The 18,697-nt window shown below is 34.1% G+C and overlaps 3 protein-coding genes across 3 annotated transcripts; all 3 read right to left on the bottom strand.

Annotated features, from left to right (window-relative positions):
• Positions 1 to 667: 667 nt before the first annotated feature.
• On the bottom strand, positions 668 to 6,971 carry LOC149734875 (tyrosine--tRNA ligase, cytoplasmic-like). Its single transcript, XM_089879671.1, has 16 exons — positions 6,750 to 6,971; positions 6,363 to 6,478; positions 6,199 to 6,275; positions 5,727 to 5,873; positions 5,507 to 5,586; positions 5,071 to 5,212; positions 4,525 to 4,608; positions 4,173 to 4,253; positions 3,571 to 3,663; positions 3,115 to 3,250; positions 2,864 to 2,949; positions 2,554 to 2,695; positions 2,151 to 2,251; positions 1,594 to 1,793; positions 1,153 to 1,294; positions 668 to 892 (listed from the first exon to the last, which is right to left on the bottom strand). Exons 1-16 carry the CDS (start codon positions 6,836 to 6,838, stop codon positions 782 to 784), a joined length of 1,827 nt encoding a protein of 608 aa, XP_089735797.1. The 5' UTR covers positions 6,839 to 6,971; the 3' UTR covers positions 668 to 781.
• LOC149734874 (protein OSCP1-like) lies at positions 6,843 to 9,189 on the bottom strand. The gene has a single exon (XM_089879681.1). It carries the CDS (start codon positions 8,793 to 8,795, stop codon positions 7,689 to 7,691), a length of 1,107 nt encoding a protein of 368 aa, XP_089735807.1. The 5' UTR covers positions 8,796 to 9,189; the 3' UTR covers positions 6,843 to 7,688.
• Positions 9,190 to 14,366: 5,177 nt separating this feature from the next.
• LOC149734873 (uncharacterized) lies at positions 14,367 to 15,943 on the bottom strand. The gene is made up of 3 exons (XM_089879698.1): positions 15,504 to 15,943; positions 15,294 to 15,397; positions 14,367 to 14,874 (listed from the first exon to the last, which is right to left on the bottom strand). The coding sequence occupies exons 1-3, from the start codon at positions 15,629 to 15,631 to the stop codon at positions 14,780 to 14,782; spliced, it is 327 nt and encodes a 108-aa protein (XP_089735824.1). The 5' UTR covers positions 15,632 to 15,943; the 3' UTR covers positions 14,367 to 14,779.
• Between the last annotated feature and the right edge of the window lie 2,754 nt (positions 15,944 to 18,697).

The raw sequence follows: 18,697 nt of genomic DNA, 5'->3' as shown, positions 1-18,697 counted from the left end.
CAGTAAAGTATATCAACCATAATATTGAAAAACTATACGAAACACGGTTTTCAATCCAGTGCAAAAACTTTCTATTTAATAGCACGCGCTATAAAATGCTTTAGTCTATATGTACAAGCTATAGCAGAATACAGAATCTTTATCTAGATCTGAATTTGGGTTGTAATTCGAAAATGCACGGTTGTTTACAGCTTTTACGAACGTATACCTATTTCAAAGAGTAAACTCAAAAACTAAATTCCGCACACTTTGTTGCCAAGGCAAGATAACACTACAGCTTGTGATGTCATAATACCGACAAAACCTTATTTCAAGCGGTTCAACTTATTTTGATACTTTTTCGCAGCAATTTGGGGAGTATTTACCTCGCTATAACGAGTGGCCTCTCTCATCTGTGACAAAACTACATTCTTTTAGCCATTTTATAGGTATTTGAATATAAAACGAAGTTTTTGTGACTTGCACTATGGCGACTGTTAGGCAAAATAGTATTTTATATTCTAAAATCCACATTTAAAACTAAAGAACAATTTTGATACAGCCAAATTTGACAACTCATGAATCACTATGTTGAAGCAATTACTGCTAGTAAGTCCAAAAGACAGTGACAATGGTAGGATTAACTTGCTTTGAACCTTGAAAAATATAAACAAACAGTCAAAACATGTGTAATTGCACTTTTTATTGAACCAATTCTTCTACAAATCCAACCGCAAACATTTCTTCACCAGATAAAACACAAACACACTACCGAGACCAAAACAGGATAGTTATCCCACAATTAACTAATACTAGAACCACGTAAATTTGCCGCTGTTATTGACCCTTTTGACGTAACAATATTCTTCCCTTGCCACGTTGCAATTCCTTCTTTAGTGACTAATAAATCAACCTAAAATATAAAGTTAGTTACAAAAATATAATTAATGAGATAACCTTATTTAATTATCTTTGCATGGTGAAACAAGGACAATCGTTAAACACGGATATTATGTTTCATACACCTTATGCCTGCCTACAAAAACTGACAGTTTAAAAACTCATAAACTACTGTGTTGGTGCAAATGTCATTAAGTGTATTGCCCAAGGACACAGTCAACATAACACCAATTACAAAATACCGACATAAATTACCGTCTTTATTTAAAATACCTGAAGTTTTTCCCAAACTTTTTTCTTTGGGTTCAACCTTTCATCTGGTGTGACTTGATTCACCCCCTCAATAAATACTTTGTCACCTGCAGTGGAACCTGCTGGTGGGTCAAGTGGTTCTACTTCTTTGCTTGTTTCAGACCTTAAAATTATGTAAAACATATATAATGTTGCTGTCAAGCATAGCATAGATTGTAAATAGATCTTCTAGCAATTTTACGGTAAAAAAAGAAATGCAAAATATCCTTTTTAACTATTGTTTTGCTGCGAATTTTCTTCTCTTCGCTGTTTTACTTGATTTAACTCTGCTGTGTACTCAAGGAGATAAAAAATTGTTATTTTATAAAAATAGTTTATGTGATTTAAATATTTAGATTCTTATACCAAACCAAATATAATAAACTTTTTAAACCAAAGACTCTCATACCAAACCAAACTTACTTAATACTTGCACATAGCAGCATAGCTTGCGATTCAATTCCCCTCATTTTTTGCGGCTTCAAGTTACATAAGCCGATAATCAATCTGCCCTGTAGTGCCTCTAGTGGTACAAGACCAGCTAATCCTGACACGACAGTTCGTGGACCACTTTCTTCACCAAAGTCAATCGTTTCAAGATAAAGGGAGTCAGCATCTGGATGCTGTATTAATACATTTGAATGAATGACATTTGAATGGATATAACTTGTTTATTTCTGTGTGGCAGGGCATTGACAGTCGTTATAACACATATGTTCTGTTTTACACCTCGTGCAAGATTATGAGCTACCACATATGTAATTTTGTGAGTAATAGTTTTAGGGATTTCTAATTTGTTGTGTATGGCTGATATTTAGACAACCCATTAGTGACCACTGGATTGGAGCAGTTGTAGTAAGGTGCTTTGCCCAAGGACACACACACCTACAATAGTAGCAAAAATTAAGTCTTTTAAACCCGTATTATTTTAGTTAAAGGCAGGCACCCTAACAAACAATACAGTGGTATAACTATCTTACTTTCTCTGCTTTAATAATTTGTCCAACCCTCAAATCCAATCTGTTAGGGTTTAGCTCATCAGTGTTCGGGGTTGGGGTGGATTTTGACTTTGAGGAGGGTTCTGTTGAAAGTTAAGTTTAAGTGTGTGGTGCATGAAAGGGAAATTTAGAAACACAGAAAAAATGGCGGTTATAAAATCATAACTAATTAAAAATTATAAAAAATAGAGGTAAAATAATCATAAAACAAAGGCATACCATAAAATAACTAAAACTCTTTATAGCATAAATAGCATAAAATAATTAAAACTCTTTAGTATTTTACTAACTTTTTCACAATTTTAAATATTTAGTCTCATACCAAAAATGAAAATTGATTGAATAACAATGTTATTTTTAAATACAAAACTTAAATATGACTTACTGGTTTTAGTTTTCTGTGGAGGTGGGTAGGCTTCTTTGGTTAATTTGATAAGTTCTGGGTTTTTAAATTCTTCTTGAATTGGTTGAAGCAGTTTGTTTATTATCACAACTACCGATGCTTTCAAGTCACCAGGGTGGACTGCCTTTAACAGAATAAAAAATGCAAATTTAGTATAAATAACTTGAATAAAATATTTATTCAAAAATCGCAACTATTTGAAGTGAAATAAACTAAAATATCCAGTTTTTCGTATATAAAAAAAAAGTTTTAATTTAAGTAACTGAAAGAAAACAAATGTATTTTAAATCACCTCTTTTGCAAAATCATCCACTAATTTCTCATATTCGGTGTAATTGACATTTCCACCGTATTCCTCTTTACGTACAATCTCAATCTCTGGAATATAAAATTGCAGACATTAGGTGCAAGATAGGATAAGTCTATACTGCATTCTCCACATTAATCAACGAGGTTCTATAATATACATTTGACAACTATGGTTACAGCATTCAGTAGTATAAAAACTTGGATTTAAACAACTAAATGCAACTTTAAAATTACCTCCAAGTATTGGGAAGACTACAGACTTTACAAATGAAAGAACTCCATTGTTTTCTACATTTCCTGGCTCACAGAAAGCCTTTTTCAACTTTCTTTTAACAGCGGCTGGGTCATCGAGGAGATCAATTTTAGATTCCTAAAAAAATATGAATTAAGTTCACTTTTATTTAATACTATGTTGGGGAAATGGGATAAATCTGGCCTACTTCCCAGGGACCATGGTGTGCATGCCATGGGGCCTCACCTATATAGAATAGTATTTAAATAGAATAGAGTATATATATATAAAGCTATGTAGAAAATTTAAAAACACTTTTACAGAGTTACCTATACACCAAATTTCAAACATTTTTACACAATTTAAAACGGAACAGTGTCATCACATCTATCTTATACAATATACACATCAACTTTTTTGAATAGTTTTACAATATTTGAAATGTAAGACCATCTTACCTCAACAGAAGAACTCATCTTGGTCCCAGTAAGACCAGGGACCATGGGGTTCATAAGATGGATTCGCTTCGTATAACCCAAAGCTGGCATTGCCTGAAAATTAAAATTTTAAATCAACTATATATATAAATATATACATATTATAACACATTGTGTATACATATATAAATATATATATTAATGTGTTATAGGAAGTACCAACATGGTAATTGAACACGAAATAGTTAAGTATAGACTATACTGCTTCAATTAACAATTACAAGTTTAAAATATGTATTTACAAAACTATTTCAATGGAATTACTATAATAGTATTGGTAATATGATACTGTGCTTAAATAAGGAGGAATTTAAGAGGAAGTGTATTCATATATGTTGTTGCTGCCAGGACGTATATTAAACCATTGTGTAACTGTCCATATTGTAATAACAGAGTGTACAAAAGTAAATCAAAATTGTATAATATATATATATTATATAATGTACTTGTAATGGTTAAAACAAAAAGCATATAATATACAACTTTAAATATGATGATTTGAAAACGTATGGTAAAAAATTTTATTATAAAAAAAAGCAAAGTAACGTAAATGTTATTTTTACCTTTTCAGCAAATGTGAATATCTTGCGTTGGTCAACACCACCAAACTGTGCGTCCACTTTTAAATATTCTTCATCTAAAGCCTGGTTATGAAACATAAAACATTATATATATATATTTACCAGGTATAATGTATTACAATGTAGCTCTTTCAGTAAAAATGCTAATTTTATTCGGCATTTCACAGGGCAGGTATACCCGAACAAATTCTGCACTGCATTAATAATCAGTAAACATTACAACCAATATAAATTTTACAGGATTGTGTATCTACTTATTCCTATCTTCCCTGCATTTTATAAAAAAAACAAAAACATGCATTAATAAAAAATGCAAAACACACAAAATGCACACCTGCAATCCAGGGTAGAGCAAACCACTAAGCAACGGATGTTCAACTTGTTTAACAACTTCAGCGCCAGCTTTTTTAGCGTCATGCTGCAAAAAAAAGGCAAATAACGATATATTTACAATTGTGGTTAATATTTACCACTATGGTATTTAGTATCTATATACTGACTGTAAGGATAAGAACTTGTAAAGTGGTAAATTAGTGAGGTAATGTAATTCTTAATAAGACCATTTTAATTAAAACGCAATGGTCCAAACAAGGGATTAGCCTTTTAAAGTTAAACTTTTAATAAAATTCCCCGAAATTTTAGGCAAAACATAAATTTTTACAAGACTTTCTAAAACCATTGACCAAAATATTTCTGCAATTGCCGTTAAGTGTACTGCGCAGGAAAACCTACGCCCACAATGGTAACAGCTCCAATCTGTAACACACAACCTCTTGGCCACTGAGCTGGACTAGAGTTATCCCAAAAAATTAGGGGTTTCATTGTTACAATTTATTTGTTACTAAAAACGTTCAAATTATTTGTAAAAAAATGCGCTAACCTCGGTTACAACAGAAGAAAGTCTGTAAACGTCCAAAGTATATTCTCGGCTTAGTTGGTAGTCTGTACCTTGCACGAACTTCAGTTTTTCCAAGGGAACACCAATGGAGCGTAGCATGGCTTTTATTACATGCTCGTAATACCTTGGGAACAAAAATGGAGAATTTTAATTAAAATTTTAAAAATACAACATTTTTTATTAACTATTTTATATACAAAATTTAACATCATTTTAATTTTTGCTTAAATACATTAGAAAACTATAGCCTGTTTTCCTAGGCAATACACTTAATGGCAATTGCTCCAACCCTGTGGTCATTATTATTATTATTATTATTTAAAAATCTCTTTTTTACGAAACATAACATCCGTGTTATAACAACTGTTGCTGCCTGCCACACAAAGATAAATAAATTTAATTCATTTAAATATCCTACTTGGATCTAAGAACCAGTAAATCCCAGGGTGCTTTCATGTTGTCTAAATAAGCATGCAAGTCTGCTAACAAGATTGTCACCTGTAGAGCAAAATTAGTTCAAATTTAGATATTTTAAAATGAGATAAAATGAAATGTCAAAGTTATAAAATATTTAGAAATTAAAAAAATGATTGCCGAAGACAAAAAAATCAACAAAAAATATTACAAAACCACCGCACCTCACAACCTGCTTTAAGAAAGTCCCCAATTTTTGACATAGGTACAAAATATGCAACATGGGGTTTCCCTGTAGTAGCTGTACCCCAGTAAACCTTTAAATCTCGTGTTTGTAGAATTTCTGTCATTTTGTCTTCTCCTAAGACCTCCTATGCATTAAAAACAACAAATATACGTTAAAACAATCGCCACGAATGAATAAACGTAACTTGCTTTGTCCTTAAGTGGCCGGAAAACGACAGTCAGTAAAACACGGGTGTTCTGTTTTATACACCTCCTGTCAGATTTTAATCTACCATGTATGTTACTTACAAGTAACCATGTATGTTACTTACAAGTTACCATGTATGTTACTTGTGGGTGATGGTACAATAGTTAGCACGCTTGCCTTTAGCCCAGAAGTTACAGGTTCAAAACTCGTGGCTGCTACTATTGTGGGTTTCATTTAGTTATGGTTTTAATATAAAGCATCACCTGCAAATTTCTGGTGATGAGTGACTTCTTTTCCTCTGGTGATAAATGTTGTTGAGTCGGCATTTTTGATGATGTGCCTAAAACATGGCACAGTGTTATTTTCACTTCAAAATAACTAATACCGAAATGATAGTTAAAATTTTGTGATGTAATTCATTACTTACCTGATAATTTTGTGGGGAACTTATTTTTTAATGTTTCTGAAACTGTAAGATGAGTTTTCCACCTTTTTAGATGAATTAGTTCTGCTGGCAACTGAGATGGCAGTTCAGATAAAACTCTGGAAATAATTATTTGTTTTTTTAAAAAGATGTCCCTATAGTCTGGGATCAAATAAGTCTACATCCCAAGTCCCAGGTGTGCCTCACTGAAGACCTCACCCTTATATAATAGCATAAACACCTCCAAAAATAATCACCCACAAAGCTTAAGCAGGCACAGGGTGTATGAAACAGAACACTCATATTATAACAACAGTCGTCGCCCTGTCATGCAGGGATAAATATGTTCTATTCATTCATTTATTGATAAATTGAAACAAAACTTCTTACTTGTAATCTTGTGCAGTAGGGTTCCAACCACCTAAGTAACTCTGTCTTGATAATAATTTATTCAACTCAATAAAATTACTAGCGGACATTACCTTCTACAGAATACATTTATGGTGAAACTACAACACAGTGCTTACTAACAAGTAAAAGCTAAATTAATCTAAGAATTCTTGGCCACATTTTGGCTCACATCAATAACTTGTATTGACATTTATTTAACCCAATAGTTTGGCCATTTAAATATATAAAGCAATAAAGCATATATATATATATATATGTGTATTATAAAGTATAGGTATCAATTTATCATACATATATTAGCTGATTTATAAAAAGTCAAATGTAATTTTAAAAAATGTAAAAACATTAAAAAAAAGAATTTGCTTTACAACAAATAAAAAAAACTGTAAAACATTTCCAAAATTTTAAACGTTAATGGTTTTGAAAATACTTGAAACGTAAAAAGAGTTACAAAAAGTAATAAAATAATATATTTTTAAAACTTTTTTAAACGTTAAACCCATTTGTATAAAATGAATTAAAATAGATTTTCGGGCAGTACCTATTAATTATGAAAGTACCATTGCAGAATAAAAAAATGATAAAAACAAACAGTGGTAGCAGATAAAATTTAACAGAAAAATAAAAATAATGAACTATAACTAAAACAACAGTAAAATAATTAATACTAACAATATTAGCCAGTAATCCGAATATGAGACATACAGTCTTTTTATTCTGTAGAATATATATGGTCCTAATCAGGTGTGTATTTAGGGGGGCAGGGGGTATTAAAGCATACAATAAGTAATAACCATGCTAAATAGGCCTCGCATCTGGTTTTCACCCTTAAAAAAAAGTTGTAAAATACAGTTAAAAATACATCCATTTGTAAACTCCTGGATACACATGGTCAAAATCTACTCAAATTGCAACAATTTAAAACGAATCCATAAGCGACAACAGGTCTTCTCCTGCGCTAGTTTTACTTGACGCCGAAGTAATTGTCATCTCGTCAACTATTTGTGACAACTCCTCTCTGCCTGTTCTTTCCGCTTTAATGGCAATAACATTATGCGTTGGGGTAGAATTACTTGATTTTGGGGTAACTGGAACAGTTTCAGCATTCGTAAAAAGCTGCAACTTGAAGTCGTTAGAAGTTGTGGGCTTATCAGAGCCTAGTAGTTGAGCTAGTAGTCCTAGTTCAGCTTTGGCTCTTTTATGGCTTTCTTTCATTGAGCTGGAGGCACTACTGTCAGTAGCAATCATATAATCAGCATTTCCGCAGTTTAAATACACATTGGTGCCAAGCAAAGTGGATCTTTTACCACCTATATCATTAGAAAGCCCAAAAATCGGGACGTTCGGCGTAAATTTTGTTTCCGAGTTGAAATTGACCACTTCTCTTTTTTTTCCTCTGAAAAGTTGAATAGTGCCTGGAACATCACTGCCTTTAGAGACTTCTCCAGATTTTTTTATCACAAATCGACCATCTTCGTTTTGTACTTTACCAGTAAGATATATTGAAACTTTGTTGTTAATATCTTGTAAAAATGCCAACAAGCATTGGCGAATCTGTATATACTCAAACGTAGAAAGAGACCCATATGCTTTTACCAAGCCATTATAAACATAATGTACTTTGCTCAAAATAGCTGAATTCCCTTCTATAAACTTTAACACAGAATCCAGATGATTTAGTGTCACATGTAATAGACTATATGGGTCTGGAACTTGAGTGACTTGGTATTTAACAGCCATAACCATCAAGTCATATAGTTTTTCCATGCTCTCAGAATTTACTCTCATGATTGATGAATGCACTAATTTACTAAACATGTTTCTCATTGCTTGTTTACTGTATAAATCTTGAGGTTTCATCATTTCTTTAAAGAGTTGGGGGTTAAACATAGTCGAAACAATTTCTTCTATAACTTGCGTAGAACGATCTTCTGCGATGTTTTGAGCCTTTAACCGCTGGTCAAGAACATAGAGCATTTCCCCGCCAAGATTATAGAACAGAATTGGTAATGCTTTTGAAGCCATGGTCTAATTACTGTCAAAAATAAGTAAAAATACAACCTACACCATAAGATATACCTGCTGTTTAATTGTAGAAATACAGTTAATGGTTCACAGCTCACACATAACATAAATTGTATTTATCCTTTTAAATACAGCAATTTATTAAAACAGCAAAGAGGTGGGAACTATAGCAGCAAAACGACAGTTGTTAAAACACTTTTGAGTAAGAGTTTTTCATTAAAGTGTGGCTGTTAAACCTACAAATAAAAGTATATACATTTTCCTATGCCAAGAATAAGAACTAAATATTAAAATAGCTACAATACTGTTTCTAGTCCTATTTACTAGGCCCCTACAATAAATTGCATCATTCTATACTGTTTAAATCGTAACTACACACGTTGTGCCGATATAATAACTTGATAATGCATAGGGAGTTATTAATTTTTAAAGTGGATCTCTACCTCTGCTTAACGGCTAAAGATATCTAATTTGTTTTGACAGAAAGTGGCGCTATAGAGTGTTTTATTTACCGCAAACGGGGTCTGCGTCATTGTGATAGTGTTGCTGGACCACAGCATGTTCCACGCTGACGTAGGTGACGTAAAATATGCGATTAGGGCAATGTCAGCATAAACGAAAAGATAACATGGTTTTTCGTACGTTAGCTTTGACGCACGTGATGCAGGTTTTACATCAATATTTAAAAGATTTTTAAACATTAACAATGATTCATTACATTTCGTGACAAGAAGTGGCCATTACGTTTCCAGACCACCCATGCTACATGCGTTTAATATTTTATAGCTGCATTTATCAGAAACCTAACACCCTTTCAGTAGTTCAACAAGCTCAAAAACATTTGGCTCGAAAATAATAATATTTAGTTGAAAACTTACGAAATCGTAACTCTAACTCAATGAGGTTAAAGTGTAATGAGTTGAAACGTGACGTATTCGCGACTATCTTGAGTAATCTAGAAAACCTGCGAACGTACAAGCCATTGAATATCGCTATCTTTGTACAATCTACGTATACTTAGTTCATGTTTAGCGAAAATATAAGTTGCAACCGCATTGCAGCGAAGACGTGTTGTTGTTTAGAGTTAACTCTGACAGTACCGGAGAAGGTTTCGTCAGTGACTGACGTTCATACTTCGTAAACTGATAGCTGCTTTTAGGAACTATGCGAATAAATATTTTGCATGTAATCAAGGTGACACGTGCTGGCATACCGTTTGGTTTTATTGGTGCTGTTTAAGTTGGACTTAATGACGCTGTTTGATAAGTCGCCATTGTGTAATCATGTTTTAAAAGTTGGAACAACGTATGCGTACAAGACACAACATATACAGAGGCCCATACGCACTTCAAAATGTATTGGCCTTTACCAACATAAAAATGATTCAAGTTACTTGGCAGTCACAGTAGTTCTATAAATATTCCGAGTTTACTATGAAATAAGACGAAAAAAGAAAATGAAAACATAGATCATGTTACCCCAACCTATGATACGTAAAACCGTTTGGTTGTTTTAGGAGTAAGACTTTCCGCTTCTAATCAAGCCCGTGTTTAAAAGAATGAACTGTGGTCTTCATGGCATTTATTATGAAACAGACTCACAAAACCGTATGTGATACTAAAAAATCTATAATCAGTACCAGCGGACATGTTACTTTTCTGTAAACCCGGTCAGGGTCAAAAGATCGTGTGACAGCTTTGGCAATTTAAGCCTTTTCTTGGCTTAGGGGCTAATATGGCCGCATTAAACCGTTTTAAAACCACCCCATAAGTCCTAACTGCCGGATTTAGTACACCGCGTTAATAATGCCTTGGCACAAAACGTTTCCTATTGTGGCTAAAGACGTAAACCCCTAAACATAACCTTTTAGCTGCGGCTACACCCATATAAATACCCTTATTGTAGTAATTTAGAGGCGCTGTCCCGATAATGGCTGGCGTTAAACTCGTATATTACGCTAACTGCAAACAAACTAAAATTGGAACATTACGAATTATACCATTGGGGTGGTCAAACTGGTTCAAGTCAAGAGCTGAATACATTACAAACACTTACTTTATGTCTGATCGGACTTTACAAGTGCATATTCATTATTTCATTAAATATACACATATATTGAAGGCCTAAGAATGTTGCGCAGTTGCAGGATAGTAAGTAAACATAAAACATTGAAATTTTGCGAGTAGTGCTGTTGCAATTACATTCTACAACGATTTCTTTACCTGTATTTTTGGTATTGGATATTAAACGCTTTATAAGTGACATTTCCTATAGGTTATCTCATAGTCACAGTGTATTTGTGTGGTGCTAGCCTTGGGGGCTTGCGGCATTTCAGTTCCGGGCAAAATTTTAGCAAAAACAAACAGTATGTGGTAAATATGCAACCTTTGAACAGTAAATCGAATTCCCACCCTGCTGAAGTTACTGAGAAATCTGCTTGGTACTGAGATTGTTTGCAAGATTTTGTGTGCATTAATGTCACATTAAAGTGCATTACGGGCCTAATGGTTATTTATTTAACGCTATGGTGTTCTAACGTGTGTTTACCACGTATATGTTGCTATTCCAGGCGCCTTTCTGGCTTTAAAACTGTACATTATGCTTACTTTTCCCGCCAGTTTCTGTTGACATTTAAATGCCACTAGAACACTGGGGCCATTGTGTGCACACAGAAGCCATTTTGACGTCATTGTGGACATGAACTAAACTCTTTCGGATAAAAAGGGTAAACATTAAAGTAAGCATCATGTGTAATCATACTAATCCTATTCAAAACGCACAAAATAAGTGACGTACAGTAATAGCTGCAGCATAACTTAAGCTTTAAAGTTGTTGACGGAATCGTTTAATCTTAATACATGGATAAGTCGGATTTCTGCAAAAGAATTGACAAAAAGAGTAAATTGCCCAAATTTTGCAAAATTACAATACTGAAAACGCGCAAAAATACTTTGTTATAATATTGGCACATTATTTGTGCATTTTTATAATATTGGACAATATTTTTCCACTTTTTGATAATATTTGCACATTTTTTTTTCATTTTATCCCTATATATGCAATAATAATTATATTGTGAAAACAGTCATATAAAATTAGCGTGTAAACCGTAGAAGTTGTGTACATTACACACAGTATACGTACAGAGATTCCCACACCCGGTAATTATTCAACGTGTTTGTTTTTGTTAATAAAACGCCAACAAAACCGCTCACAATTTATCACACTTAAGCGCCCTATATGTCTTATTCGACATCAACCTTATTAAATCAGCGCCCATAAATTGGTTATAACGCATCAGATAGCTCTAAACGAGGTACAACTAATTTACGGTTATCAAAAGCGGTTTTATTGCCGATAGTACTAGGTCATGCCAGAAGGCCACCCACGAGAAGATGGAAAAGTTTATAACATGGTTACAAAAAGTTCAATTAAAATTTGCGGTTGCTAAAGTTAAATCTATTTTTATGTCCTATTTTTTTTACGGCAGCTGTATTGAACAGTTTTAAAGCTGTGCACCGAGTTATTTCGGCATACGTTGCATGATTTTTATACATAAAAGTGATTGTAAAACTTGCTTACGAAAAAATGTGGCTTAAACAAAGGTAAAGGATTCGTTTTTAGAAACTCAGCTGTAACTACTAGTTAGAAGGAAAAGGCCGGTTTAAAATTATATAAATACTATTTTACTACAAAATAAAAGGGCAAAAGAGAATGAAAACATTACCCATCCAACTATACTCGTTACAAAACAGCCACATTATTTGACTGAAAAACGCATTAGTCGTATAGGTGCTTGAACAAAAGACGACATCGACTAGGTTAAAGGTCGCAGTTCCGTGAGCTGTCATAAAATTACCCTAAACCAATGCTTTAAACCGACTCAGAGTAATTAGTAAATGTAAACAGTTTGAAAACTATCGCCTCTTAATTATAAGGCTTACGTATGGTTACGTAACCACTGCGTAATTAGTCGCCTGCCCGGATTAATTCTGTCTTTAGAAGTCGTTAACAAGTTATAAACTTGAATTGAACAATGTCCGTTACTCCTACATGGTGGCTGTTTTGGCCACCATTGTTTATAAATATAGTTACCGGGGCAGAGCGTTTACGTGTTTAGTTTTATTGGACTTAATACTGTTAATACTAACGAGGTCGTGAGACAAAATTAAACAAACGGAAACTGCTCTAACTGTAACTAATCCAAGTTAACAGAATTATAATTTAAACGCATTTTCTTTACATTCTAAAAATTCTAAAACCGTATTCTCACGACTCCTATCGACCGTTGTTAATTGTTTAAAACACGATCAGAAAATTTGGATATTATGTGCTAAGTCCCGTCTCCCCCACCCTACTATATGCTTTTATATTTCGGAAAATTTGTTTCGAAATATTAATACGTACATGTAAATATTGTCTTTTCCGTGACCCCCAAACACACGTTAATACCAGAGCACACAATTTGAGACGTACATTACTGTTATATGTACGTAACAGGTATAGCGATACGTTACACGTGTCTAATATATACTTCGTCGAATCATAATTAATAAAGTAGGTTTTCGTGTTTACCTGTCAAATACGTGTCTGATCCTACGTTCGGCATTAAATTACAAAATGTCAGTACACCCTGCGCCTGTCAAGCGCTAAGACGATACATTGTGTAGCGGATTTTCACGGTCACGTAGATCCAGCCAACAAATGTAATCAATTTCACGGCTCGGTGCTTTTCTCTGCAAAGAATTAGCGATAGTTCTAAACTGTAATCCAATTCGAAATCGAACCGTTTTGTAATCACGAGATTACGTCTAAAAAGTAAGAAACTTGTTAGTGGGTTTTAAATCTTGCGCGTATGAAACTTCTATCTTGGCCTTAAACCTTGTTGATACCAGTTTCCTACTTGAAATTACGTTAAAGGTTACAAAGGGCGGTTAAAACTTAAGTCACATACGCCATAGTTAAACAATTCGAGTATTGTTTTAGTATTGTCACACCTAGACCCATGGCCTGCTCAATACATCGATTAGGACGTGCTAGATCTATATACATCAAGCCATTACACACGGAAAGTTTAAAGTTACACGACCGTCTTTTTACTGGGCCAGGAATACGTGACGAGATAGCGTATGATTTTAAACATGTAGCATGTACCGCTAATAGAATCGTTACAGATGTTACTAATTTCGGATTAGTTTGTAACTTTCCCAAATCACCTATGGGCGATGTTTCTGCGCATGCGCGAGCCCACACGCATGCGCAATGACAGGGCGTACGTGAATCATTTGTTATCACTTGGTTTTATCAATATTTTGCCCGAATTGCAGCAGTAGTGCAATCTTAATTAAATTCCTATCGTAGTTTAGATACAGATAGGCGACGATACGGCACCGTCGCTTGCTTATACTAAAATTAATTAGTAGGTCATTATAACTTGGTATCTCCTGGCTTGTTTTGTATGAAATCACCGCCGAAATTATCCTCTTTTTCTGCGAAAAAGCCAACGAGCTGCGGTGGTATTTCCTAATTCTCGACTAGCATCAACAAAATATACGAAAAAATCGTTGGAAGTTTGATTTTTTACGAAGTACTTTATTTGCTCGACGGAATGCAACAGTATATTGGGAAGAAGGAATAAATATAAGAAAGAAAATAAAAATATATCGATTTTGGATGCCTTGAAAGCTGCTATCTGTTGAGAGTTGAATAATGATGGATAGCAAGTGTCGACTTCGGGTTCTTTGGCGGTCAAACCGGCACGTAATCGAGCTGTTATGACGACTTTGGTTGAAGAAACTCAATATTGTGGGGGTTTTCATGCATCGACCTTATCCATCAAGGTCGACGGGTCATCGGAACCTAATCCGCCGCCGGAAGTTGTAATATATCCCGATGTCCAACAACGTTCGGCGCCCAATGCCTCTTGCAGTGGGTGGAGTTCGTGACGTCATAGATTCTCTGACGTCATAGTTTCTCTGACGTCATCACCAGCAGAAGCGGTGGCAGAGCTGACAAGTTACATGGAAACCTTTACGTTTCGAACGCCGCGACATGACCAGTTTAGTAGAATCGTCGATATCTGGAAATTCAAAGAAAAATTTAGTTTATGTTGCAGTGGTTTCGATATCACACAAAAAGTGAGGTTTCGGATTTAAATTAAAATATGCTTGAAATTGTTTGGAGAATTAAAAACGTAAAACGGCGAGTTTTTCGCTGCACCAAAAATTGAATAAAACGTGTCAAAAAATTATCGGAAACAAATATATATTAAAACGACATTTTTAATTTAGAACTGGATAATAAAATTATTTTCGTAATTGTTTTGTTGCCTTTGGCAATTTTCTTTTGCGCAAAAAGATAGTTTCTATTTTAGAGACTAATCGTTTTATTGGTGTAGCGAAAAATTTATAAATTATTTCGTCAACATTTATTTTTATTAAATAATTTATTGTTACGTCATATTTATTACGTAAAATTTATTGTTACGTCATAACACACCTTCTTCATCGACGTTCCTCTTAACCAGCATACGCGGGTTGCAGTAGTGTGAGATATATTTGCATTTGAAGAAAACGATGCCACGGCATTTTCGAACTTTTTGCCTGAAAATGAAAAAACATCTGTTAAAATCTGAAAATTTAGTTTTTAAATATATTTATTTATAATTTTTGTTTTAAAAAAGGAATATTTTTGGTAGTTTTTACTTACCAGAAGTGCTTGCTGTATGGAGCTGCGTCTGAAGTTACAATTAGGATACAAAGTATCATAAAAGCGATGTAAACTTTTGATTTTCTGTTGATCTGGCATGACAAAGTAGAATTGCTAGTTGTATTCATTTTTGCTGATGTTTTCAGATTAAAAATTGCTCTGTATATCTTGAAGATTATCTGAATTCTGCCCTCCGTCGTTTCGGCCGCTACTTATATATCTTGTGCCCACTGTGACGTCACAGACGTGCGCTTTTTTCTTCTATGCCGTAAAAATAAAGCTGCGCTGTTAGCCAAACTTAGAACCAGCGCTAAGAGATAGGATACCAAGGCAGTATCTGGAAACCGTTCGATAGTTAATCCGTAATTCACGCAAACATTCGAAAATGAGCCGGAAATTTTACCTTTATTATTTCCTATCTCAACACCCTAGCCCAATTGCTACGACTTAAGATAATATACAGAAATTCTTTACCGTATTAACACGTGGCTTAAGCGGGAAACCATATACGCTTTAATAAAGCAAGTCCTTTTGCCAATTGCCGCACCGGATTTAGATAAACATTACTCAAACAGCAGTAAAAAAATACCCACTTTAAGCACGTGTTTTTTGGCCTATATATTTAGCATGTGGTTTTCCGGCTTAAAATGTTTATTTAACATTGGCTAAAAGTTGGACTTCAGATTTTATCCGAAGCAATCAAAATAAACTAAGTTATGTAACTTTCGATTTTTATTAGTGGAATGTGGAATGAGTTGTTTTTTATGCATGGCTGGAAACCCAACCACTCTGTCCCAAAATACAGATGAGGCAGCGAGCGGTTCTGTAATAACCTTATGCTTACTGCCAAGGTATAATATGGGTGTGTTCTTATCAAGCACAGCAAATACGCTAGATACACATGGTGTATTTATACACTTTACGCTCGTTATCGAGTTATAACATGGGTGTCTCCTTACAAATCAGACGTATACACAGTGTATTCATTGACCTTAATATGCTATTGTTTTCGAGTTATAACATGGGTGTTTTATTAAATATCAGCCACAAATGATGTATTCAAACACCTCATGCTCACTGTCAAGTTATAATATGGGTGTCTTCCTATACACCAGACACACATGGCGTATTTATACACATCATGCTCACTGTCGAGTTACAACATGGATGTCATCTGATACATCCTATATTGTAACATGCGCGTCACACATACATCCATATTAAGATGCAAATTAATTAATAAATAATTTTTTATAGAAGTGATGCAGCACTTAAGACATTATCTAAACAATCTTTTAGACGACATTTAAAATATATAACAACGAGGGACTTTCTCAAAAACGAAATCCCGATTTCGGTTTGTTTAGCCAACAGTATCAGAAAAAAACAACACTTCATTTGACATCATGAAACTCATTTATGAAAAGAAACTGTGTCAATGAAAATTACAAAGAATATAGTGTGTAAAACTAATGTTTAAGTACCTCATGCGCACTGTCCATCAGATGTAAAAAAAATATAGCGCAAACTTTTCTTCTGATTTGAATTTTAATATTGTTTAATTAAATGTTGTTCATTTTATTTTACTTTGTATTGTTTGTTGAAGATAACGGTCACGCCTTTTATGCAAAACGTTATTTCCTTTTTTTATCAATAAATGTGTTTAATCAAGAAACTGTTGTTTTACCGTTATATCCATATTTCAGCCGTTGTAATATTTTTGTGCTTCGTTATCGTGACGGAAGGGGACAAAATAAATTTTATTCATTCAAACTTCATTCATTAAATCGGTTATAACAGCTGAATCAAGTTTTTATAGCCATGTCTGACCGCCATAGTAAAGTAATGCCTGCTGCGAAATGTCTGCAAGACAAATATGCCCGGCTGCAACTAACCGCGGCAAGCCTCGAACCCAAGGGTTTCAGATTACATGGGAAAACAGACTATAACCCACGTATACGAGACCGCACTTAAAGTGTTAATGACAAATTCAATATAAAAATAGCGTAAATTGGGATACGAAAAATGCATTAAGTTATCGAAATTACCCGTTTTCAAGTACAAGGACCGAAGCGGCGCGATCGACTGTAAACCGTGTGCGGTAAAAAGATTAAAAGGCTTTGCCGTCGAAGGTGGCTTCTTTTGTGGCTTGGCTAACGCATTAAAAGGGATAGGCGAAGAGCACAACAAATTATTTTCGATCTGGTAAAGCTAGAAGTGTAATCGAGCGTTAGATCTGCCTTCAATGGCATTTTTAGTTTCGCGATGCGGATGCATTTACGTCAATAAACGAATGCTGCTGCTTCGTGTTCGGTGTATACATAACCACTAATCAATGTCCAAATACATTTTCTTCGAACTGAAATGATTCAGCCTGTTTTGAAGAAAGCTTGGATTCGTAAGCGGAAATTGTGACAGGTTAACGTTTTAAAGCTGTTTGATTAATTGGGGTTTATGTAACAACATGTACAAATACGTATGTTTTACGTAATATAGGAAGTTACCTTTTTACTGCGGTTAATTAAGCTTGGATTTTAAAACAGGTTTTGTGAAAGGAAAAAAACAAAAGTATAAAAAACAAACAACCGTAGCCAATCTTGGAGTATATGTTTTTTTGCACTCTTTTCTACAAGCACGTTTTCATTTTTTTATTTTCCCCCTTTGTTAATTTTTTTTGCACCGAAAACACCCCTGCCGTTCGAAGAAATAGTTGACACATGTGGTGCCATGTTTCCGGATAACTCAAAATGCGATAACTCCTACCGTCTCTTCAATATGCCACTACAGGCTTCTAATCGGGAAATAATTTGCCCGATCTTTTAACCATGCGCGCTGTTATGGCAACAACTCTACTTCGTGTACGATGTCTCAAACCTGTTTTTATTTACCGCCGAAACCCAAAGTCTTGTCTGCCAAACACACAGACTGGTGCAGACTGGGCCAAAATTGGAAACCATTTTAGTAAATGAGATAATCAAATCAGGATTTTGTCGCTTTGTGAACTAATTTTACGGATTTTTTTGCGCTGAATTAAAACGCCGAAAAATAACGAAAAATAGCGGTTATGATATTATATTAATGCAGCTATTTTTGTGCTGCACAGTTTTTAACACTATTTTTAATAAACATTGTCAAATTTATTAAACAAACCTATTTTTTAAATTAAAAAAAGACGCAAAAACAGATGTTATATA

Source organism: Ciona robusta, chromosome 6 (genome assembly GCF_009617815.1).
Source record: "Ciona robusta chromosome 6, ASM961781v2".
Classification (NCBI taxonomy): Eukaryota; Metazoa; Chordata; class Ascidiacea; order Phlebobranchia; family Cionidae; genus Ciona; species Ciona robusta.
The sequence above is the reverse complement of the archived record's forward strand: the minus strand, read 5'-3'. Positions and strand labels throughout refer to the sequence as shown.